Raw genomic sequence first — 25420 nt, forward strand, 5'->3', positions numbered from 1 at the left:
TGCAAATAGGGTTTTGCTTTTACATCAGCGACGCTATTCCACCGAAACAGCGCAACGACCCAAACTCAACCCAAAAGGTTTCCGTCAACGAACATGGCGGAACCCATCAAAGCGGCGGCTTTAGCCATGTACTACATTCGACCTCATTCACTAATACTACTCATAACTACGCACCACATGCGATTCTGATCGCACAGCTCTTTTCCAAAGCCCCGCTTCACTCATAAACGTTAAAGAAGCTTGCCTTTAATGCTAGAATGCGATATCCTCTCCTTCAGCAAACTCTTTGGAACCATGCGGGTTAGATCCGAAATAAAGCACCAGCAGGACAGTACAGCGGCACATGTACATTGTATGTCCATCAGAAAAAAAATGCACGAATGACAAACTGGATGACTCACAGGTCCATAGAGTTTCTAACTATATAATGAGAAACTCTATAGACGGGTCTCTGCTTCCTTCTATGATGACGATGATGATGATAGCGTGCTCTTGGTTTTGATTTCAATTTCGCTAGCTGCGAAGCATGAACAGAAGGAGGGTTTCGCTCTTATGCATGGTTTGGCACAGGCTTGGCGCAATTTACTGCTAAAATACCATTTTGGCGCAGGATTGCGCACAGGGCTGCTCTTGGCACAGTTTGACACAATTGGCGCAGCTGTTCCACCACTGCAGTACTAAAAAAAAAAAATCAAGTACTGAGAGCATACAGAAACCAAAGCACAGACTGAAACAAAGAAGAAAGCATGTCAAAATGCTGGCTGTACAAAAACTCAATACTATAAATGTTATTAAATTTTTATAAAGTACAATGCCTTTCTACAGGAGGCAAGGAAAGCATTTGTCATGTTAGCGGTGCAGAGTTATCACTAGATACCACCGGTGCTTTAGTGACCAGTACAATCGATAAGAGATGTAGTGTGACATCCCCTCAGCTAGTCTACCTGATGGAGTACTGACCTTTCACACGCTTGTAGTGTGTAATCTTGGCACACAAGCAGGCAGCAATGGTACCTATAAAAGAGGCCTACAATGTACAAGCCTAGAGACGTTGCATATGTTCCACTCAGAGCAGAGTTCTTCTGCACGAGCTGGTTCTCAACTTCAACAAGCTCTTTCAGCAACTGAAACGATACACAAGACAAGGCAATCATTTGTGAGATGCCACAGGTCGCAACCGGACATCAGTTCAGTCAGCCTCCCCTCCCCCTGTGTACACCAGCTAGCTAACTTAGTGCAAAAAATTTGCTGTCAACAAAACACTGAGTGCCACGCTTTCCTAGCCGCACTGTAAACTTTTTCAAAAATATCTTCCTGAAACCTTATACAGTAAAACCTCTTGAATTGGACCACCGTTAATTTGGAAAATTGGATAATTCAAACTCGTCCTCTGGTCCCGGCAGGTGTATGCAATATTTAGTGGCATCAAACTCTTGTTAATTCAGACGTATTTGGTCACACATCGGTTAATTCAGACAAACCTCGAAGCAGCACAATTGAGCTGCGTAAAAGACCAAAGCAGCACTAGGACTCTCAAGGCACGCTGGCTGGAGGTCCTCTCCAGCGGTATTGCTTGGTCTGTGGACAGCGTTATCGACTTCGACTCTAGGTCAATGACTGCATTGTGTTGATACAGAAAGTCCATGCCAAGAATTAGGTCGCACAAGTACTCTTGAAGGTTAACGAAGGTCACAGCATAAGTCCGGTCATGCACTGTAACTCTTGCTGTGCAGCTTCCAATTAGTATTATAAGGTGTCTGCCAGCTGTCCGGATATGACAACCATCCCATGTAGTCTTCACTTTCTTCAGCTTGGCGGCGAAGGGTCCACTGATGACGGAGCAGTCGGCTCCTGTGTCTACTAGAGCAGTGACAGTGTAGTTATCCAGAAGCATGTCGAGGTCAGTGGTTCTTCATCTTGCATTAGAACTGGGTCATGGTGTCGCATCACGGCTGCATCGCATTGTTCTGTAGCTGATACATCTCGTCATCAGGTCTTCTTCTGTCGGTGTATCCTTGGCTCCCAGGTTACATCAGGATGGTGCTGTGTCGTTGCTGCGTCATCAAGAAAGATCTTGCGAAGCGCAGTCGTTGGCAGTGGAGGAACTTCGGCATTTCAACATACAGTAACCACACCTCCATCGATTGCTGCTTTTAGTTTTCTGGATATTGGCTTTAAGGACCGGACCAGGGCTATACCAGTGTATGGTGGGCGCTGCGGCAACAGGTAGCCTAGTGACAGGGAACGCAAAGGTTGTTGGAGTCGCCACTGCATTGCGGCGATGCCACGTGGCCACTCACCAAGCTGCGGAAGTGGCACATTGACAGCAAACCCTCATAGCCCCATCTCACGGTATGAGCACCGGCAGTAGACGTGGCATGCTTCTCCGCAGTGATAGCAGAGAGGACGGTGGTCAAGGGCACCAAATGTCAGTCTTCCTTGGAATGCTGCGCAGGGTGTCGGGTTGGTGTGCTGGTGGTAGCAGCGGTAGAAGACGGAACTGCGGGATTACCAGGCCCTGGCGCAGGAACAGAAGGGGACTGTGACGGCGAGCTACAACAGCGTACGTCATCGCTTCCGGCTAAGACTACGGCGATTGAGAGAGCCTGAGTAACTGTTGGATCTCCTCACGTACAACGTCAGCAATCGAAGCCACTTGAGGCTGTGAGGAAGGAAACAACTTCTGAAGTGCCTCCCTCACGACCATTCTGATGGTCTTGCACAGGTCGTCGATGCCCAATGATTGAACTTCAGCGCAGTTTGCTGGGATCATGCGGCGATTGAATTGCCGGTTCTGCATTTCCAGAGTTTTCTTGATGCTGGTGGCCTCGCGGAGAAACTGCTGGACGGTTTTCGGTGGGTTTCATATCATTCAGCCAAAAAGTTATCGCTCGAACCATGCATGAGTAGGTGAACTTTCTTAGTAGTTTCTTCTGGCACCCTGAGTAGCTGGACTCAGGGTGCCAATTGAACTTTGGCCTTTTTTTCCGGACAACGCTCGTGAAGGTCGTCAGAAAGTTAGTGCGGAACAGGTCCCACGTTGTAAGGGTGTATTCCCAATTCTCGAACCATGTCCTCATGGCATCTTCCAAGCAGAAGTACACATGGCGCAGCTTATCCTCAGGGGTCCAGATGTGGAAGGCCGAGATCCTTTTGAAAGCCTCGAGCCAGGTTTCTGGATCGTTCGACAAAGCTCCACAGAAGGTAGGTGGCTCCTTGGGTTGTTTAAGCACACTTGGGGATGCTGAAGCTGCCATTGTTGTTGTTGACATGGCGACAATCTTCCTGGTCATCTCAGGCAAAAGTCAGTGCTCTGGGAGCAGTCCTTGTGCAGCCTGCGGCTACCTCGCTGGTCCTTGGCGACGTTGGTGTTGTCTTCCGGGTTCGGGCTTGGATTACGACCTTGCGAAGGCGTCCGGTACATGAACGCAAAGCACTTCCACCACATGTCATGTAGTAGTGACGGTAAAGAACACAGTAGTAAAACTGTGAATGACAAAACTAAGTTTTCTTGGGCAAGCCTGTGCCCATAAAAACAGGCTACACTCAAAGCACAACGATAGCGGAAAACACAGTTGGCAATCGGCAAAATTTGATCTATAAGTCAAGTGTGTTGGCTTTTATACATGAGTCATCAAAGGTTATAGTAATCACTGGTGCCAACGTATCTTCTAGAAAGTACTAAACAATCCACGTCGCGCGTACAGTCAGATTACGCAAGGTTCGGTGACAACAGACAACGGATAGTACCATCGATAACATTCCAGCAAGTTCCAATCATGCAGGCATGTTTTAACTGAATGATAACTTCAAGCTGTTAGAGGGTGAAATGCAGCCCCGAGAAACAGATGATTAAGTACGCAAGTCAATATTAGCCCAAGGAGTGGAAGAACCTAGTTCTCCCACTCCTGGAGAAGTAGGTTTTCGTTTTGCATGTAGCGGATGAATGGTTTACATTTACTTCCCACTGATATTTCACATACAGTCAAATCTCGTTAATTCGAACACACTTAATTCGACCCTCCGGTTTTTTCGAACTGACGACGTAGTCCCGGTCAAAGTTATGTGTATTCCAATGGGCGAAAACGCCCAGTGATTCAAACGCGCAAGCATTTGTGATTTGTGACAGTTAAATCGACCATACCGCGCTCCGACAATGCTCTCAGCAGCGTGCCAAATCATGCGGTGCCAGCTCCGACCAGCATTGCTCTGACCCTGCCATAGAGGAAAAGCTTAGGAAAAACACCTCAACACCGCACGGGAAAAAAAAAAAAAAAAAGAAACACGGTGGAAATTTTACTCTCTCAAATGGCAAGGCCGCCGTTTCTACGTTGCGCCATAATGCCCCATTGCCATTTGTTGGGCGTGTTGGTAAACTGACTTGGAAAGCATATTTAGCGTCAGCGAACAAGGCCAGAAGTGCATTGTGGTGTCGTCTCCCTTCTGTCCTTGTTCGCTGGTGCTAAATATACTTTCCAAGTAATGCCCCAGTCACACTAGCAGCAAAATGCGCGCCGCAGGAGGGATCAGCCCCGGGCCGATTTTTCGCAGCTTGCCATGGTGGCAAGCGAGCCACGAGAGGAGGAGGCCATTAAGAGTGGCCCCTACAGTGACGTACGTGCGGGAAACGGGTATCGTGCAGACCCACCCGACCACTCTATTTGTACTTGCATCTGGTTTTAACCAGACTGCTTGTTTTGCACTATCATCTGCTCACGTCAGCTCTCACTAGCGCTTTTTTGGTTGGCTTGGTTGGTCTCGTTCACACTTGTTTTTATTGCAATAGCAATTATATAGACACTCCAGGCACATTTCTGGCGATGGCATTGCCTAGAGGTTCCATATAAAGTACAAGGGCGACAAAACCATCGCCCCGCGCTGCATGCTGTATGTGCGAGTGAAAGCGTGTGAGGGTGTGCCAGTGAACGCAGTTCAGTGTTGCGTCAGCGAGTGAGGAACGCAGCCCAGATATGCCTTACCCCCCTGCACGTGATGCAGGGGGTTAAGGCGAGGAAGGAGGGGTGTTCTCTGATGGCTGCTAAGGTGCCTCGATGTCCTCCTCACTCGCCGTTCCGTACAAAGTGGAGACAACCACTGCGTCTACTACGGCGTTGGCCACTCGAGTCGTGGACGCCATAAGACTTTGGCGGACACTGTAGAATAGCGTTGCCGACGCTCGTTTGTCTTGAAAGTAATCTGCGACATGGCCAAAGTACGCACATGCACAGGCCTCATCTTCAAAGCGATCAGCGATGTTTGCAGAGTGCGCATAGAGCTAGTAGCTTCGTATGTGCTGTGTTTTCGACGTTTTGTATGCGTTGATGCGAGAGATGCACGACGGTCGATTCGCTTGCTGCTGTCGCGATTCCTCACTCCAGAATTTTGACAGTAAGTTTCCGCACTCATTGAGCGAGATGTGTTCATATTTACCTGTGCGTATGTGACACCGTGCTGGTTAATTTAGTCGAAACACATTGGCTGGCTAGTTGGTTTAAATCCATGATAGAATGTGTAAGTGTGACTGAACAAGGACGTAGAAAGAAAGCAAGCACAGAAAGACAGCGCGGTCTCTGTGTGTCTGTTTCTTCGTATGTCCTCGTTCAGTCACGCTTACACATTCTACCACTGTTAATTTAGTTAGTAAGCGAATGTTTACAAGTTTATATGGCCGCTAAAACTACTATCCTTACTTCGTACAGCTATATCCACTAATTTGCTATCGCAATCAATCGGTGCTTCGCCTTTCGAGCGAAAATGCGTGGTTTCTTCTGTCTCTCTCTCTCTCTCTCTCTCTCTCTCTTTTTTCTACAATGATGCGTTTAAACCGAGACGTCCCAACGGAAAGGCTGTTGGAGACAGCGCGCGATATCAGATTCTGTACGACAAGACAGAGCCTGAATAAAAGGACACGAAGGTGACACCCAGTACCTCATTCTCCTTCGTCTTTGAGCGCGGCGATGCCGCAACAGAAGGGAGCACACCAACATGATTATAATCAGCCGCAACGACTTCGTCATCTTGATAAGACATGACTCGCATTAAGAACGTAAGACGAAGATGGTAAACACAGCACAAATCTGTCAGCAGACGATGGAAAAAAACATGCAAGCACATAAAGGGAAGCAGCAGCGGAGGCCCAGTCCAGCCTCGGCAACACCGTTGCTTCGGTGGCAGTAGGTGGCAGAGGTAATTAGCACCATCCAGCAAACCACCGGGAAAGCAAATCTGCTGCCCTCCCGCCTTTCCTCGCAACTATGCTCTCCTCGCCCTCCCTCTCAATTCCCTCTTAACTCTCCCATCTTCAACGGTCTCTGCGTGCACCCGCCTCCACACCAGCTTAGCCCGCTCCTTGAAGTTTCATTTTCTGCCATTATCGAGAAACGAGCATTGGCCAGCGTGAGCAGTTTCGTGGTCCTCGCTCGCTGTGTGCTTGCGCATCATGATATCTCACGACTGGCATCGTTTGTCCATCGTACTATGGTGTACGAATACTTCAAAAACAAGTCCTTCATTTAATTCGAATTTCTTTTAATTTTAACTAATTTTCGCGCCCCTTCAAGTTCGAATTATCGAAATTCGACTGTAATTCTATTGGTGCTTGGATATCTACCATCAATCTTGACTGGCTCCTGTCCACATTTATTAGATTCCCAATGATTCCAGCTCTCTTCAAATATAGCGTGCGTGCGTGCGTGCGTGCGTGCGTGCGTGTGTGTGTGTGTGTGTGCTCCCCAACCACCAAAACCACTAAGGTACAATAACAAGAAGCATTTCTTGCTTAGGACAAGTTAACTGAGAAGTTCAATAGATCATTGTGCACACCAAACAAGATGGCTAAGAATGGCTAATGTGAAGAGGCATAAAGTGAAAGGCTGGATGCGAACACAGAACATACTCACCTGAAGGCCAAACTCGATCAAGCCATGAATATTAAAGGATAGCTCCATAAGGTCAAAGAGAAAGGCAATGTAGTCCACAAGGGGAAGGTGATTAGAGGATCCTGCAGCAAAGCCAGCCAACATCTCCACCACTGATGCAGCACATGTCAGGGCAACCACGTGCTGGTCGAAATAAGAGAGAGACTGGAACCTTGCTGTGACAGCCTCAAAGTTGAAACCTTCACGAGCATGTCGCTTCACCTGAATGACAGCAAAAAAGAAGCACAGTAGAATTCAAGGTATCAAAATGAAAGAGATGAAATCTGCTTGAAGCAGATTTCATCTTTGACAAGCAGCTTATCATCTCTAATATGAGAAGCAGCTTGTCATATTATAAGGAGATGTACCTAGCTGATCTACGACAGAGTTGCCAGGCCCCTTTGAACTATATTTGCACACAAGGCATTTACGTCCATGTAAATTCAGCTTGGTTGACAACAAATCAGTCTGAAAGTTTGAGTGGAAGTTGCATGGTGAACAGCACAGAAAAAAAAGAAAAAAAAAGGGATGTTAAGTCTAGACCAGGCATGCAGTTCTGTGTCATCCCAGCACATTTTCCGTCTCCATTTCTTGTCTTGTTATCTGTGCTGTTCACAATGTTTTATTCCCTGAACTAGCCCAATTTCGTACTCTCAGAAAGTTTCAATTTCCAAACACTCCCAGTAAGTCACCTTTCCCCCGTCAGCAATGTCCATTGATGCCTTCTTCGCAAACAGCTTCTGTAGTTCCTTGGTGACCTTCTTGAGCGCATGCCGTGCCTCATCGCGAATCTTGCCCACACCGTAGAGCAGAATGTGCCGTTGGTTGCAGTCGTGAGACCAGAGGCCCCCTTCCTCTTGTGGCAGAGGGAAGTGTGTGGTGTACTGCAGGTGCCGCAGGGGCCAGTTGGGACTGCGCACCCCACTCACTGGAGCCCCACCACCGCCCGAGGCTCCACTACCAGGCTGGCAACCTATCCCTGCTCCCCCACCTCCTGGAGTCTCGGCCAGGGGCGTGGTGGGGCCTTGCAGAGAGCCCCCTTCTTCCTTGTCTGAGCCCACAGAGTCTGCAGAGGGGAGCAGTCAGACAAAGCAGCCATACAGAACAGTGAGCATGGGAAGATTTGATAATGCAAGCACATGAGAGGAAGATTGACAGAAAAAGAATGCCTTTACTGAATTCTACAGCATCACAACTACTGCTCTCCACTGGAGTTGTCAGTCATGCCAGTGTCAGAGTCATGCAAAGGTGGCTATGGACAGGGACAACGTACACACCAGCTTTATGGCTGCATTTCCAGCGCAACACGCTTGGCAACCCTGAGACAGGTCATTGCCCCAAGCAAGCATCACTGCAATCTGACCGAGTGCTAAACAAAGTGTATACTTCATTCTAAACAAAGTGTCTAATCATTCAAGAGGTGGCACTGCCCTCTGTTCCGTAGAATCAAGAAATAGCCTCAAGTTAAGGAGCATATGAATGTGTACAAAGATTAGGATTCCCATGATTCTCGCTATCACCGCTACCTATTGCACAGTATCTCAAGCCATCACCTGTTGCAGTCTCAGGTGTCCACATTGGCAATGATAAAAATCTGATAAGGCACTGCCATGGGAAGGTAAGAAATAAGCACTTTAAGCAGGAGATAGCACCTTCGGCATCTCTTCAACAGCCCTGGCACCTCTCAGTGCTGTTAAAGAGATAAGCTTCTTACTCTCCTTAACGCTTAATTTTATTCTTCTCTGACCATTTCTCCCTCTGGTTATACAACACTGTCACATGAAGTGAGCTGTGTGTCCAACATTTCAGTAAAACATGAGTGAGAGAGAATATATCAAATCAAATTGAAAGTATCAAATCAAATCTGGACAGATTCTGTGACCATATTTACTACAAGAAAGACACCCTCTGCACATTCTGTTGCTCTCAGCTCTCCAAAGAAAAGACAAATGCATTTGTTTAAGTCTGGTGACAGGCATGCTGGCAGGAGATCGAAGAAGTGATTAATGTCTGAAAAGTGATAAGTGATATGTTACAACCAAAGGAGGTTCCTCCAAATAGCAAATGTGTACGGTACAAATCAGTTCTCCTCATCAAGAGCTGCAAAGCAGCACGTAGCTTATATGTATCTCTCATCATAATGACACACACTGCAACTTGGCTCTCCTAGAACAATTTTTTTTTAATACCATCTTATCTTCACCTCAAGCTTAGTATTCATCATTAGCTATAGTATCTGAGGCAAGCCTTGCTTAACTTACCAGGCTGGTCACTCATATTCTGCTGGCCTTCCTTGATGCGTTGCAAGATGTTATCCAGGTCAGCATCTAGCCCGGCATCATCCATGTCCATCTGAACACCCCAGCCAACCTGTTCGAAAATGAAATGTCAGGCCTACAGCATCTATCTACAGTAATATGCAACCTTTTCTGACAAATTATGTTCCCACTTGCTGCTATTGTAAAGGTACAGCCAGGTGCACAGGTTCATTAGTGCTGAATGTATTTAACTGCTATTCTCCTGTAATGGGGAATACGCAAGATACTAGAAGTTGGTTTTTACACACGTAACGTTGCTTGCCCAACACAAGATGGCCGATCTCCTCCTAATAGCGCTACTGAGCTGAGGATAGGCTTGCTAACGGTGGGGATGTAGTAAAGAAGAGATCGGGACTAGGATAGAGGCAACAGATCATCTGTTTCTGCTTTATTCCAATCATAAAGTGATGCTCATCATCATGAGTGGGTCAAACAAGATGTGTGGAGAAGTGCACTTGCAGAATTTTGCATATACGCTATTACCCAGAAAATAAAGTACCACAGTGAATAATGCAGTGCAAATTTTTGCACGCTCTCATAACAAAGTTCCTTCACTCACTCACTCACTGCTGTTAACAGCTCACCCTTCTTCTTGAACATATTTGGAAATATTATGTCACAAAATCGGCAGATGACAACAAAACAATGATGGTTCATAAAACCACAGTATATGTCCATGAGTCAAGTACTTTACAAACCAATGCATTTCTGCAGCTGCAAGTAGTCAACAGCAGTTGAAAGTATCTCGAAAAGTATACTGGTAAAGAGTACAAAATGACACCCAAAAGTTTTTAAGTTACAGCACTTAACATTGATTTGCAAAATTATTTGTGAAATACCAAACTACTCACAAAAGTATTTTGAGCACAATATCTCATATACGTGCTAGCACCCACCTCATGCTTCACTGCACCCGGCTCGAACATGTGCAGCGAGTCAGCCTGGCGAGAGGGCTCCCCCAGACTTCCAATGCCCAAGTCTCCCAGTCCAAGACCCATGGACATGCCACTAGCATTACCAGGGTTGCTGGCACTCCCATGGCTGGGTGAGGGACCCAAGTTGGGGTCAAGGAAACCCGTGAGCGATGGTTCAGGCGATGGAGCGCGTGGGGCACCACTAATGCTGCCTGTTCCCGTTCCCATGACACTCGGCAGCCCGGCACCCCCGGGTGGGTGACTGGCAAAGTAGCCCCGCGAGATCAGGGTGCACATGTAGGCATCGTGGGAGAACACGTCACAGTGGATCAGTTCGGCAAACAGTAGCACAAGGTTGGCAAAGGCCGTCCGGTTCTCAGGAGATGGCTTGTCATCTGTGCCCAAAGATAAGAGAGAATGAGAAAAAAGAAACAGCCGCTCAGGTGGCTGCACTTCTAGAAGGCCACTACCCAGTGACCAACCAAAAAGATTCCTTACTACACAAAGCTGCAAATCTTGCTCTTAAAGAAAGCACTTAAAGAAAGCAAAGAAAGGTCAAAACTAAATATTTAATTTTTGTCTTTTGAATTTAACGTTTGTTTTAGGCCTAAAAGGATATTCAAGAGCAAGTTGTTTGAGTCGGGCCTAGCAATTTTTGCAGGACTCAACACATATGTGGTGGAAACAAGTTGGCTGTCGGTAGAAAAAATGAAGAGCAAGGTTTTTTTTTTTTTTTTTTTCAAACTTAGCACCCGAACCATAGCATTGGTGCATTATACGAGTCATTTTTGCCCAGAAAAAGCTCTCAAAACTTTTCATTTCACTTTCATTACCAAGCAATCAATCACTTTTATACATTTCGGTCAAGCAAAATGCAAAAGCATATACAGTAGGATTTCAGTAAACGTAAATCGTTTAACTGGAACAGTAGGTCAGTCTTGCTCTTCGTACTTAGTTATAAACTACTGCAGGGGCATGGGAATATGCATTTTTCCTCTTGATGCTTTTTTAGGCACCCTATGAAAATTCAGTTTCGGGCAAGTTTCCTTAAATTTGAGCAGAAGCTTGCTTAGCTTAATAATTTCCTAAGGGTGTGCGAATAGTGATTTTTTGTGTCGAAAAGTGTCGAAACAATTTGAATCGAATATTGAATAATTTTTGAATAATGCATAGCCGTTATCACATTAATTATTAAATGTTTGCATCTTAGTTTGTTAATGTTAGCAAGTTTCTGTTATTACATAGTACATTATGAAGCATTGTTTATTAAATAATTATACAAAAATTCTGAGAATTGTCTACAAATGCGAAAGCATTCTTTGGATCAGCTGCTACTTCTTTATGTTTTTTTTTCCCAAATTTCAGTTGGCCTACCCCCAAACTTAAGTTGGCCCACCCCCAAATTTCAAGTTGGCCCACCTGGAATTCAAGTTGGCCCACCCTGCATTTCATTCGGCCAACCTTCAAATTTCATTTGGCCCACTCCCAAATTTGAAGGTAGCCCAACAAATTTCAAGTTGGGCCACTTCCCAGAAAAAGTTGGTCCACCCCCAAATTTAAGTTTGCCCACTTCCAAATTCAAAGTTTGGCCACCCCTAAATAAAGTTGGCCCATGCCCAAATTTAAATTGGCCCATCCCCAAATTTCAGTTAGCCTGGCCCCAAGTTTTAAAATGGCCAACCCACAATTTTCAGTTGACCCACCCCTACCACAGGCTTCCCCATGCATTTTTTACAGGGCCTTATGTATCCCTGTGGGCAAGGTGTCACGCTTCTCGTGTTACAGATACGATTTTGCTAACAAAATTCTCTCTGATCTGTTTTTTTTTTTTCATTGTTTCTTATCGCTTACAAAGCAACCAACCATCTACATTTATGCTATTATAACAATCAAATGTCCTAACTTTGCAAATTACACGCTTTTGTGCAGATCCAAGGCATTGCACTTTTCACGTGACAGACAGATTTTGCTGGGGTACTTGCCAAAGGATGCTTATGCAATGAAACACAAATGGAGAATTAGAAGCAAAAAGAGCAGTTTCTTCGCATGCACATGAGTCTTCAGAGAGTGCGAATGATCGCTGCATAGCCTTTAATGTATGGCTACCTAAGAGCCATAGCCTGCCCCATCACACAAAAATTCTCATGTTTTATGTCTATTATATCCCCATGGGGGTGAGAACTTGCTATACCTTTGGCCAAGTTTTATGTTTAAGTGGGCTCAGTTGACATTTTCAAATATTCAGAAAGTACTAGAAAAATATTGGCATTTACAAATAGGACACTATTGTATTCATTATTCGAAAGTTTCAAATATTCACACACCCTTATCATTCCCTTGATGGTAGAAAGTGGCTACGCAATGAGCTTGTGATGGAAAACTACTGGAGAACAAAGCTACAAAAGCTCTAACATTTTTTTTTCTTTATTGCCTACTTGTGCATGTTGCTGTGTGTATCACAGCTAGAATGTTTCTGAATGCATGAAATGTGTGATCGGTTTGTTTTCTAACACTTCTGCTGTTCTTACATTTATTATCTCTATATCATAACAGATTCATCTTTATCAATGCCCTAATATTACGAAAAAGTTTGTGCAGTTTAAAAAGCACCATATGTGCCATCTAGTACCACATCTTCTGAGTAAATGAAACTTTAAACTGCTGGTAATGAGAACAGACAATGCCATTTCTCTGATATTTCATCATACATAAAAAAATTCAGTAATAGTTTATTACAAATAAAGTGAAAAGGTAGCCAAAGCAACAAGACATTGTAAAATGTGAGCTGCATACCAAGGACAGGGGCTTCCATGTCAAGGAAATTGACAAGCAGGTTTTGGAATATAGGTAAACCCGTTGGCGCCATTCCCGAGTCCTGAGAATCTTTCTCATCCACCAGGTCAGCGTCATTGTATTTCTGAAAGGTCAAGTTTCAGTTACATAAAAAGACACACCAACACTGAACGCTCCAAGCCACAGGCTAAATCTGTGGTTGTTTTCTGAAGCATGCATGCCTTCTGTCTTTCAGGAATCAACACAGCAGGGTAGTACTGCCACAAAAATTACCAGTAAACAACAGATTCATCTCCATCGCAGGCCTCATCACAAATGCCATCAATATGAAGGATGCCAACAGTAGTAATCCTAAGCATAACTGAATAGGTACCATGGTTGAAAGCAGAGTTCTGTACTCCTAGTCTGATGCTTTCTTGCCATGACCAACGGGCTTAAAACAAAGGAAAAATAGGTGAGTGAGGATAAGGAGATTATGAGCGTGGCATTTGATCCTGGGCAAAGTGAGGCCTCATAAGCTCCACAGTATGTAGAATTGTGGATACGAAGGTTTCTTTCAATTTTACAGTATCATTCATCACAAAAAAAGAAATGACTTCAGAAATACTCCACAGCTCAAGCTATACAAGCTGCAATGCATCTAACCATCAGCTATTTGCAATATTTGACTAATTCCTGCACCATTCTTGTACAATTTCAGAAGAGATCTGATATTTATACTTTGTTCCGTCTGTTCATTGTTCTCCATTTCAATAGACTAAAAGTAAGTTGCACCAAAAGTGCACGCATAAAATTCTGCCAATCATACAACAGTCCAGCTTGTATTAGAGGTCAAACAGGTCCTTTCAAGTGGAAAGAACGAGAAAGTGGCATCGCTGCACCCTCTTTCACTTTTTTGCTGACTCGCTGCATGAACTTTTTGAAACAGATTTCGTATAACATCATGCCAATGTTGCCACACAGGCACTGGTAAATAAAAAGCACAGTAAAGCCCCTCTTTTGTAATGAGAGGAAAAAGCACAGGCAGGACAAACAAAACAGCTCAAATCAGCCCCCCCCCCCCCCCCCCCCCCATCCATCCATAGTATGCTGCTCTTCCAACCTATGGCCCAGATATCAGCCACGGCAACTAGGCACTACTTAAGCAAACGTTTCTCACCACGAGCAAATGCAAAGAAAGAGTACCCACCTCAATGTTGAGCTCATTCTGGCGCTTCTCGAGTAGGCGAGCTACGACAAGTGCCCGGTGCTCGCCACTGCGCTTAGTCGTAACGGCCCACTCGCACAGAAGTCGCACAATGGGCTCGTCTTGCGGAGGAGGTGTAGACAACTGTGGCCCCGCCCCTTCTGCGTTGCTCCCGCCCCCTCCAGCCCCCACTCCATGGCCAGGACTGGCTCCAGGTGCAGAGGCCACGGGCTGGGGCGGGTCCCCACTTTTGGCGAAAACCTTGGAGTAGAGTGTGTCCAGCGAGTTGGTGGCATCCACACGGTCAAAGCTATGCCTGTCCAAGGCATCCAGCACTCCCAGCACACGTGTGATGGTAGTGCCTGCATGACGTGAATGTGTGATATAGGTCTGAGAAAATTGGGAGCCAAAGATATAGCCAGTATATCTATACTTAGGGGAGAACATCATGCTGAAATAAAAAGTGGTACCTTACCATCAATCAACCGATCGATGAAGCTGTTGGTTTTGGTGCCTAAAAAAAGTGCCTATAGGTTTTTTACAACATTAGAGAATACAATGCACATCAATACTCTGACCACTTCTAGCACTGGCGAATTTCTCATCCTCCCTGCCCTATGCGACTATATATTGCCCTAAGACTGCAGCTGCCTTAGTTGCTATTGATTCTGTTACCTTGCTAAGTTACTGATTGTCTAGGCTACTTTACATTACGTGACCCCATTGAAGTTCACTTCTGCCTCCTATGTTCAGATAGGTTACGAACGTCCCACATCAAGTAATTATCCTGCACGCCTCTATGCCCAAAAAGGAAGAAGATAAGATAACAACAATCTGCTGTAACTGATAGCAAAATGTAGTTTGACAGTTAACTTAATGTTTTACGTCAGCTCTTTCAGAGGCATTTGTCCGTAGAGCTCAAATACAGGGCCCATACTATTAGGTCACATTGATCAATATTTAAATGCTCAGCAAAACAGCAGGTAAATCGCATGGAGAAGCACAATAATGGAAATCAAATATGCTTTTCATACCCCTTTACAATTCCCTTTGCTAATTTTGCAGTTGCTGAGTGTTTAGGATGCGCGAGTGAAAACACGGATAAATTCACCAAGGAAGCCGCATGCATGTTCTGTTCTTGGAATACCCCTAGCCAAAGAATTCAGCACTGAATCACAGCTTGTGCAGAGCATGCAGTAGACAATGCAGCAAACACTCGCCAGCGGCCATTTGCTGCCACTTGTCACATGACCAGTGCATCTCGGCGGCCCGCCCCCGCTGAATCACCTGCTGCTCCACCCGTCGCAGTTCTTGCCGCACCTGCGCAGTTGATTTGCGATGTTAAAGGGACACTAAAGAGCAACACTCCAGTTAATTCGATTCTGACACAAGGTCCCAGCCAGTGCACATACACATCTGTGGGCCCAAACATTCGTTATGTTGAGCCTGGAATTGGCCTTCATGCAGAGCGTGAAGTCATCTTTTTCTCAAACACTCTCCTTTCAAACTATGCCTTTTCCTCACCTATTTCAAAGCTGCTGAGATCTTGGATATGTCATCATATGCAAGATTCCCATAGATGGCTACTATTGGCTGACATCTGACATCAATTAAAAAGGGTGCTTGAATCAGTGCGTTTCTTCCTACTGTTACTGTGTGTATATCTATTGCCAAAGATTACTAAATGGGTTGAATTAAGTGAAAATCTGCATTTCAAATTTTGATAAATAAGCACTTCCAGAAGAAGTTGACTATCGCATGCTCACGCTCGGCCGTGGCCACCCACACAGAAATTAAAATTTGGTCACAGTGCTTATCGGTGTCAGCCATAGGGTCTCGCCAATTTCGGTTAGTTTTGAACCCTCGCATAGCCTCGCACCATAATAAACGTAAGGTCAGACTGCACGTACACTAGCCAGTGCATGTCCAGTCACTCTGTCTTGTGCAAGTCAACTCTGTACAGTGCCTGAAAATTTCCTAATTTAAAGCGTCACTAGGAAGAAACAAAAGATTAGCTTGGTCTGATAAAATAGTTTTGAAACTCCTTTTTGTTAATTTGGCAGTAAACGGTTAATTACTAGAAGATAAAATAAAGGCCAAACATGTTTTTCTGAACTTTACCTAAAACTTCAATTCTGCTACATAGATTTGTTTTTTTTAGTATTTAGGCAATTATGACTCTGTAAACGTCCTTGAAACTCTCCCAAGTTCAGTCTGGCTCCTTTAGAATATAATGAACAGTCAAACGCCTTTGTATGAAAGTGCTTGGGGCCTCCGAAAGCATTCGTTATACAGGTCCCTTCATTAAAAAGGTCGTGCACCATGCAGCTCACAATAGAACAGGGGCAGAATTATTTCTCTGTTATACTGGTTATTTCATTGTAGAGGTGCTCGACTGTAGTCCATTTTTACCAACAAACAATTAACTAGGTACGAGCAGACAGCGTCAAAATCCCCGACATCACGGCAGAATGATACACGAACTATCAAGGTGATGCCGCCACTAGTCTTCCATTCTTGCATCTTTTCTGTCTTACCAAGCCTCATCTGGTGCTGAGAGTGGATATTTTTTTTTATTGTACAAGCCTAACTATTAATACAGCTCAACTTATTCTCTCTTCAGTGTCACTTGAGTCACATCAATTAGTTATGTGCCATCCTCTGCCGAGTTTCATTTCCTTTGGTACCCACTCTGCAGTTTTAACAGACCAAATGCTACCTGTTGGTCTGTTAGAGATACAGAATTGGTACCAAAGTAAGGGCATAGCGTACTGCATAGATTCAGCACAGTGCAATAACAACCCACTATACTAAAAGAACACTCTCAATGCACTACTCTAACTTATTATTGAGGAGCCAAATGTAACAGCACCAGCATACTGCACATGTGTCACAGGCCTGCTGGTAGCCTAATTTTACTTCCCCTCTGTCTAGAGACATTTGGCTGCAAAATTCTAAAATGCACAAGGCACACTATCAGATTCCATGGTTGTATAAGATTGTATGTACCTGAGCATTGAAAGGCCTTGGTGGCATGGGCAGACACGATGGTGGGCATGGAAGCAGGTCTAAGGGACTGCCATTCAGAATGGGATTCGCTTTGCCTTCACCAATGCTGTTCCACACAAGAGCAGTGGGACACTTCAGTGTGATATACTGAACAGAAATTGCAAAAAGAAAGCATGATTAAAAATTTGCGATCAGCTGCTCAAACATTTCCAGCATGAAATCCAACTTGTCCTATCAGTGTAAATGGAAAAAATCAGTGCTAACCTGTAGCACTACTGATAATTGAAGAACAATGGAACGATGATGAGAACAGCTGAGGCATTCAGCGAAACTTGCTGCCAGAGGACTGATGGAGGGAGGATTTGGCACTGGAGACACAGTGTTCCTGGGTAGGAAACATTCAACACTATATTAAGTGGATCATAACTGTTATCTGCATCCCCAATGGCTTATCAATGGAATGCAGATTTCTCGGCGCTTTTTGCCCACAACCTATCACAGCAAACATTTACCATGAAACACCCAAAATGAGAATGACATATATTGTATGCGTGCCCCAGCCATGTCAGGCAATCAAGAGCACACCGTATTCCAGCACCTTATTTGTAGAGTAAAGAACTACCAACAAGGGTTACAGTACTAAAAATTGCACTTCATTAATAATTTCAGAAATCTCACTGCCATATTGCACCAGCATGACCTTTGTAGTGATGCTGTCACACACAAGTAAAAAAATGTTACTGTGCAAGTTTTTTTTTTTTTATTCTAGAGAAAAAATTATACAAGCTTTCCTTTGGGTCAAATATAACAAACAAACCATAATTTTATAAAGAAATGCATGCTTAAATTTTATGAGTTGTCACTTATCCAGTTACGGGTATATTTCATGACCACGCAGAAAGACAACTGAATTGCAAAAATCTGCAAAAGCTATCAGAACTACTGAGCAAGTTGAAACAATGCTCTGAAAATTGAGTGGATTTTTTAGCAGCTCCAGCTAGTACAGTCGAACCTCTATAAATTGATGGGGCCTAAAAATTTGTTCAAATTAAAGGAAGCGAATTGAGTGGAGGACTTCCCCGCAGTGGCGCATGTGCACTGAGCTAACACATAAGTGGGAAGTTCCACAAGATTTATTCACACGTATTTACAAATTACAGTCACTTACTAGGCGCATCGGTGCTCGTGCTGTGATAGGAGGAGGAGGGTACACGCGTGTATAATAAAAGTAAACACATAATGTCCCGTGACAATTGCCCCTTCGAACTTTTGGTATGCTTCACCGCGCAAGGCTGCTGTATCGAGGCGAAGTTGACTTTCTGGAACCAGCATTATGCAACGCGCCGCGCTTTTCGTGCTCCATAAGACATTGGGGAGGATTACAAAGGCGGAGACGGCGCCATTGCTAACAGGGCCGAATCGTTTCAGCGCAAAACACGGCACCGAATAGCAAGAAGCTTGGTAGCTAACGTCGAAGTAGCTAGTCCTAGCGCTGCCGTGGTGTGGCTACGGCTGCCAGCGGATCTGCGTGCCGGAGTGTCGGCTCGAGGCGGCGCGATGATCAAAATGGCGGTGGTGATGGCTTCGATTAATGCCGTTTCAGACTTGCGGTCATGGTAAAAAGTTCGGAAAGTCGGACGGCGAAGGTTTTTTGCGTCCGAAATTTCAGACATTCTTATACTTTGACTCTAAGGGGTACATGGCGGTGCCGCGACACTAACAGAAGTCAGTAAACCACCATGAACAGAAGTGATCGCTGATGCGAGCTTGCACACGCCTGCGCACAAGTTCCCTCCACGGCGTTTTTTTTTTTTTCTTCGCGCGCGGCGTTGAGAAGCCTCTCCTAAGCTTCTCCTCTATGGCGGGGTCAAAGGAATGCTAGTCGGAGGCGCCACCGCGTGATTTGACGCGCTGCTGAGAGCATTGTCGGAGCGCAGTATGCTCGAATTAACCGTCGCAAATGCTTGCGCGTTCGAATTACCGGGCGCTTTCGCCCATTGGAGAACACATAGTTTTGACGGGACAACACAGTCAGTTCGAATAAACCGAAAGTTCGAATTAAGCGTGTCCCAATTAACGAGATTTGACTGTATAAGTTTCTTTAAAATTTGATGACGCCATACTTGAATAACCATACGCCATACTTGAATAATTGATAGCTTCCAGATCTAGGCCAGGGGCCGTATTCTGCAGTGGTTCGCTTTGGAACCGGTTCAGTCTGGCTGTTGCCATTGGTCGGCGCTTCGTTGTCGTCATCCCTGGTGGGCGGGACGACAAATTTTGTTGACGTCACACAGGTTGTCAATCATCTGGAAAGGAACCGGTTTCCTGCTACGAGAGGAACCGCAGAGAAGTGGTTCGCTCGAGGGTCGCGCACGGTGGCGAGCATGATGTCGAGGGTTGCTAGGGCAACCGTGGCTGCCGGCTAGTCTCGCGCCAGCTGACGAGCTGGCACCTAGACGAGACGAGACAGAGACGGCAATGGCGGCTCCTTTGGTTGTGCTGCTGGCGAGCGCCGAAAAACAACGACGCGACACATTCGGCATGGCCGAAGAACAGTTTCGAAGGCATTTTAGGCTCTCCAAAGACATAGTGCGATGTCTTTGCGATGAGCTCGAAGAACATCTCGGACCTCAAAGATTTCGCGGTGTCGACACTACGATGAAAGTGCTTTGCGCGCTGTTTTTGCCACCGGGAGCTTTCAACAGTGCATCAAGAATGAAGATGCGATTGCACTGTCGCAGCCTTCGGTCAGCTGGATAATTACAGCCGTCACCAAGGCCATTACAGGTGTGGGCAAAGAAAAAGGATAGGTTAGATTCCCATCTACGGCACAACAGAAAGCCGTTGTCAGCTGCTGGCCCAACACACACGACGCCTTTGCTAGGTAGGGGTGCTCCTCGACAAATGAAACGAGTATTTCGCGCTGCCTCGCTGAAACATGAGGACCCAGCCGCCTGTCCTTGTGCGACGACATCGTTTCGGTTTCGGCGCACAAGGACAAAACGTAAACAAAGCGAGGCAAGTTGTTTGCATAACGTATGGCACACCACCTAGCGACTAAATAAGAAAACAACACAAATAAAATTACAACTCCCAGTAGCCGTCTGCGCCGTATGCTCACATTTATTACTGGAAATTATATTTGAAAGTATGCCGTCTCCCAAGTACAAACAAAAATGATGACGTGATCTTCCGGCAAACCGCCGCTCGTTGATTGGTTCTCTTCATGCCGCCCCGTTCCACTCTTTCTTTGAGTGACGTAATCCAGATGTAACAGCCAGACCGAACCGGTTCCAATGCGAACCGCTACAGAATACAGCCCCAAATCACTTATAATCTTGGTTTTACGTCAATTTTTGCTTTGCATAGTCTTTAGGATCTTGATGCAAGCCGAAAGAAAACCTTTTTCTACATCCAACAGTTACTTGTCACTGCCATTGTCATTAGCTCTTGGAACACTGCAACCCCAAGCTATCTTTATTGTATACAGTGCTGGCATTGTCATTTTCTGACCTATTTATCCTAAATAATGGTGCTAAGAAACAGTTTAGCCTGTAGACATGTTATATATTGCTACCAAATATGTTCTTTCATGAGAAAACAGGTCTGTGCATTCCTCCTAAAAACAACCCATAACTACATGCTGCATCATATATGATACAGCCAATTAATGCTTGCCTCACACAATCACCCGAACGTCTCTCTCAATCGAAACATCACAGTAGGCTAATAAACAGTAAACAAACACTCTGGTAATACCTCTGTGCCAATTTCATTTGTATAAATTGAAAAAATAACCTGTTGATTTACGAACATTTTGCCCGATAATTGACGAGCTGCCCCCATACATTATTTTAAGAAAATTTCACTAGAAAATTATTTCCCGTGCTACAGTTGCTGTGTATTTCGATGCCAGAGAGGACATGGATTTCGGGAAAATATTGTTACAGGGATATCTACAGAGAAGGGGGTTTATTTACACTATGTACAAGGAGACTAAAAATGGCGCAGCAACAACAAACATGGCGGACGACACATCTCACATCGTCCTCTGCTTGTCCACTCTATACTTCAGCATCTTTTTCTACATCAGCAGGACAATTGGCTCATAACACTACCTTCTGGCGGTGAAAGCACCGACTTGTTGCAGGTGAGCAAAGCTACGGGTAAGAACTAGCACAGAAGGTATTAAGGGGTGTCTGGGGCACAATAGGGCTTGAGACGGACAACGTGGACAATGTCCGATTGGGGATGAGCAAATGATGACGAAGCAGCAGTGAAGCGATTTCGTAAGTGACACCAGCTACTTGGAAGCACACACGATATTGACTGGCGTACTGGACAAGAAGTTTTTCTGATAGTCCGACACGTCGTGCTAGGGACCACTGGAGGATGAGCGATCCAGAGACAAAATGGGTGGTCCTGTGGTGGCTGTTGTAGTGAGACTGCTGGTGGATTTGGGACTCAGAAAATGGAGTGCGAGAAACTTGACGTGCATGGTCGGCACGGGCTATACTCCCTCAAGCCTATTCAGTGGGTGGGCACCCAGAAGAAGGGACCAGGGTGTCCATGGTTAATGTAGAGTTGTGACCATATACGAGAAAAAAACTGCAAATAACCAACGGTCTCATGCTTGGAAGTGTTGTACGCAAGAGAAAGAAAGATAAATGAGATACGAAAGGCAGGGAGGTTAACCAGAAGATAGATATCCAGTTTGCTACCCTGCACTGGGGAAGGGGTAAGGGGAGACACAAAGAAGAATGCCCATACATCGAAAGAAAGGGAGATTATACAAATAAAGGGAAAAAAGAACACACATGCGAATGTCACAAAAGATAATGCTGTGTCCCAATCATGGTGGTCATCAAACACATACATGACCAACATGTCGGTAAGTGTTCGGTTCAGGCATTTTGTCAAACCATTCCTCTTTGGATGGTAGGCCGTAGTCAATTTATGTTGCGTTGCGCAGGATTTGAGAATGTCATCAATCACCCTCAACAGGAACTGTCTGCCCCAGTCAGTTAGCAAGTTGCCGAGGAACCCCGTGCTGGAGTATGACGTTACGCAGCAAGAAGTTTGCAACGTCGGTGGCACAGCTAGTGGGAAGTGCACGTGCAATGGCAAACCATGTCGCATAATCTGTTACAACGGCGACTCGCTTGTTTCCAGAAGCAGTTAAGTGGAACAGACTAAGTAAATCAAGGCTGACATGGTGAAACGGCTCGTACAGAATGTCCAGAGGCTGAAGATGGCCTGCAGGCCAGCAGTGTCGACCTTTTCCAGCGCTGGCAAAGGTCGCATGAGTTCACGTAATGGCACATTGAGCGATACATCCCAGGCTAATAGAAACAGCACCGTGCGCGGTCGTATGCATGTGACACGCCGAGATGGCCTACCGTGGGCGCATCATGCAGCTGCGTCAGGACAGTGTAATGGAGGTGGGCTGGGATGACAAGCAAAAGGTCATAACTGTCAGAGAGTAAATTTTGACAATATAACATGTCATTCTGGAGTACAAAAAGGCAGAAAGAAGGATCGGGAGCGTGGAAGTAAAAATTTTCAATGACCTTGCGTAAAGACGCACCAAGGCATTGTTCGGCAGCGATGTTGAAAAGTTGAGAGATGGAAAGAACACAAGGGCTGGAGTCACTCATGGCAGTGTCCAGTGGATCTACTGGGTATCTGGAGAGGCAGTCGACATCCAGGCGCAAGTGGCCAGATTTGTAAACGAGGGTATGTGAATATTCTTGAAGTCACAGTGCCCAACGACCAAGGTGACCAGTGGGATATTTGAGAGAGGACAGCCAGCAGAGAGCATGGTGGTCAGTAATGACAGTGAAGGGTCGGCCGTAGAGGTAACGGCGAAATTCAGCGATGGCCCAAACAAGAGCGAGACATTCTCTGTCTGTGATTGAATAGTTTCACTCAGCAGGGGAAAGAAGGCAACTGGCATAAAGAATAATGCAGTTCTGACCATGCTGGCATTGGGCAAGAACTGCGCCGAAGCAGTGGCCACTGGTGTCGGTACGGATTTTTGTAGCCGCAGATTCGTCAAAGTGGGCCAACACTGGTGGTGATATTAGTAGTCCAATCAGCTGTAAGGAGGCAGCCGCTTGTTCAGGACCCCAGGAAAAAGTCACGTCTTTCTTAAAGGGCCCTTCACCAGGCCCCACAGCAAATTTTGCTTATACGCTGGAAGTTGTTACGTCTCCTCTAAGGAGCGTTCTGCTGCAAAAATTTTTCAAATCTGCTCATTAATGGCCGAGATAGAAATATTTCAGTGCCGCGAAACCATGATTTCAGCAGGCAGGCTCCACTGCCAAGCAAGACGCTCTCTCCACTCTCCCCGTTGTGGGGATGCGTGACTCTCACGCCTCCCCTGAGATCTAGTTTTCCCGCATGGCTCGTCTCCTGCAGGGCGGCTTCGCCCGCCGCGTGGCCTGGCGCCCGCGGCGGTCGGGTGGTACAAGTGCGGTGCGAGAGATGGCGCGAGCGTCGCGCCGCTGCGGGGTTACTCGGGCGTCGGGAGACAAGGCGCTCGGGCTGTTGGGTTCGAGACAGGAAGCGGGACGGTCGTGCCGCACGTGCAGCGACCCTCTTGCCCGGTCGGCGCGCGGCGGGGACGTATCCCGCATGCGCGCCGACCCATGCTTCTGCGAGACCGCCTCGCGTGGCCGCCCTCGAACGCGCCACGATTCGCGTGACCATACACGCGAACGACCAGGCCTTGGGATCCAGCATCGGGCGAACATATTCGCTCGCTTCCGGTCGCGGTGAGTCAGACTTCTAGATTTGTCGCGCGCCCATCGGCATGTTTTGTGGATAGCAACTCGGCTAGCAGGCACTGATCTATGAAAGGTGCAATAAATGGCCTTGTGATTGTTTGCACTACTGTGTTGTCGTTCCTTTGTCCCAAGAGTACGGGTGTGAGAGACCCCACACCGTTTAGCCTCCGCAAGCGAAATTCCTTCCCTGCGTTCTCCCATACAGGACCTCGAGGATCGTGTGATGCATACAACACAGGCCCCACCTTCATTTTTTTTCTCCTTGCTTTTTTTTTTTTTTTCGGCACTATGCATTTCTGCTGACGGCGTCATGCGCGAGCTGTTGTCTTGTTCGCGCAGCACACGATTTTGCGCGCTGTGCACAAGGAAACATGACTAGCAGTATAATTCAGTGCTACACGAATACTGAGGCAGAACAAGCGGATCGCACAGCATGATCCACTAGAACATGGTAGAAAATGGCATAGTTTTGGTACCTGCGCACGTGACCGCAAGACCGTGGGAACAAACAGATGAAGCAGAAGTACATCTCTTGCTTCGATGCGAAGTAAAAGAAAAACATGCAGACATTCCGTGTGTGTGTTTTATTATTTCTCTAAACTTCAATTCATCAATTCAAGCAGATCACACAGATAACAGATGTAGTCTTGAATAATTCTCGAAGTCACGTGTCTCCACGAGTGATGTCACACTGCGGACACGAATATGTAGGCGCAGGAACACAAGAGCGTCACCGTCCGGCTTGGAGCGTGGCGGCCACGAGGAGAAGGAAAAGCGGCGTTCGGTTTGAAATTTCAGACCTTTCCGCAGCACGTAGCGATGTAATACTTTGCAGACACGATTGTTATCGCGCAATGTATTCTCTGCGCTTGTCAGCTCAAAATGGCCAGACCTGGTGAGGTGCCCTTTAAAGGAACACTAAAGACAAATACTAAGTCGACGTGGACTGTTTAACTACCATTCCAGAAACCACGCTTATTTCACCCTAAGAAAACTTTCTTTACGAAAAAATTGCATCTGCAGGGTCTGAATGCCTTCGAAATTCATATGTTCCGCCATCCATCCGGAGGAGTGGTGACGTTGCATACGCCTTCACCACCCTTTGCTGCCGTTGGGGGTAAAAACCCGCCCCACAGGAGGCGCTACCAAGCCAAGACATAGTGGTGGATTCGCCGCTGCAGCTGCTTTTTGGTCGAGTGGCATAGACCGTTCGGGCATCCCGCAACATCATATGGCAGTCAAATTCTCTGCTACTTGCAGTTTGTGCAAGTTTCGCGAGCCATTAAAACCAGCAAAGCACTGCGCAATAACAAAACTAGTGAAACGCTAAAGCGTGGGCGGCGCGAAGTCAAGCGGAAATTAAACCTTTTGACCGCCTGCGTCGTCGTCAAGGGTAATTTTCACGAGTTCTTTTTCTAAAAAATGGTATAGAACTGGACAAGTAGCATTTAATTTCATCCTTTAATACAATACAAGGATGTTTTTTGCAATT

General features: G+C 46.0%; 1 protein-coding gene across 7 annotated transcripts in view; it reads right to left on the reverse strand.

Annotated features, from left to right (window-relative positions):
* LOC142571445 (mediator of RNA polymerase II transcription subunit 12-like protein) overlaps nt 1-25420 on the reverse strand; it is a 222155-nt gene that overhangs the window by 170276 nt on the left and 26459 nt on the right. For 5 of the 7 annotated variants that reach the window (XM_075679795.1, XM_075679796.1, XM_075679794.1 and 2 more), the window contains exons 10-20: nt 17402-17522; nt 17138-17284; nt 15349-15448; nt 14604-14642; nt 14132-14490; nt 12943-13066; nt 10132-10544; nt 9179-9287; nt 7610-7983; nt 6900-7139; nt 961-1124 (exon numbers count right to left, since the gene is read on the reverse strand). In XM_075679795.1, coding sequence (XP_075535910.1) covers nt 961-1124; nt 6900-7139; nt 7610-7983; nt 9179-9287; nt 10132-10544; nt 12943-13066; nt 14132-14490; nt 14604-14642; nt 15349-15448; nt 17138-17284; nt 17402-17522 — 2190 coding nt within the window. The remainder of the gene's footprint in view (nt 1-960; nt 1125-6899; nt 7140-7609; nt 7984-9178; nt 9288-10131; nt 10545-12942; nt 13067-14131; nt 14491-14603; nt 14643-15348; nt 15449-17137; nt 17285-17401; nt 17523-25420) is intronic. The other 2 variants (XM_075679800.1, XM_075679797.1) reach the window with 1 other exon arrangement.

The sequence above is a fragment of the Dermacentor variabilis genome, chromosome 2 (assembly GCF_050947875.1).
Source record: "Dermacentor variabilis isolate Ectoservices chromosome 2, ASM5094787v1, whole genome shotgun sequence".
NCBI lineage: Eukaryota > Metazoa > Arthropoda > Arachnida > Ixodida > Ixodidae > Dermacentor > Dermacentor variabilis.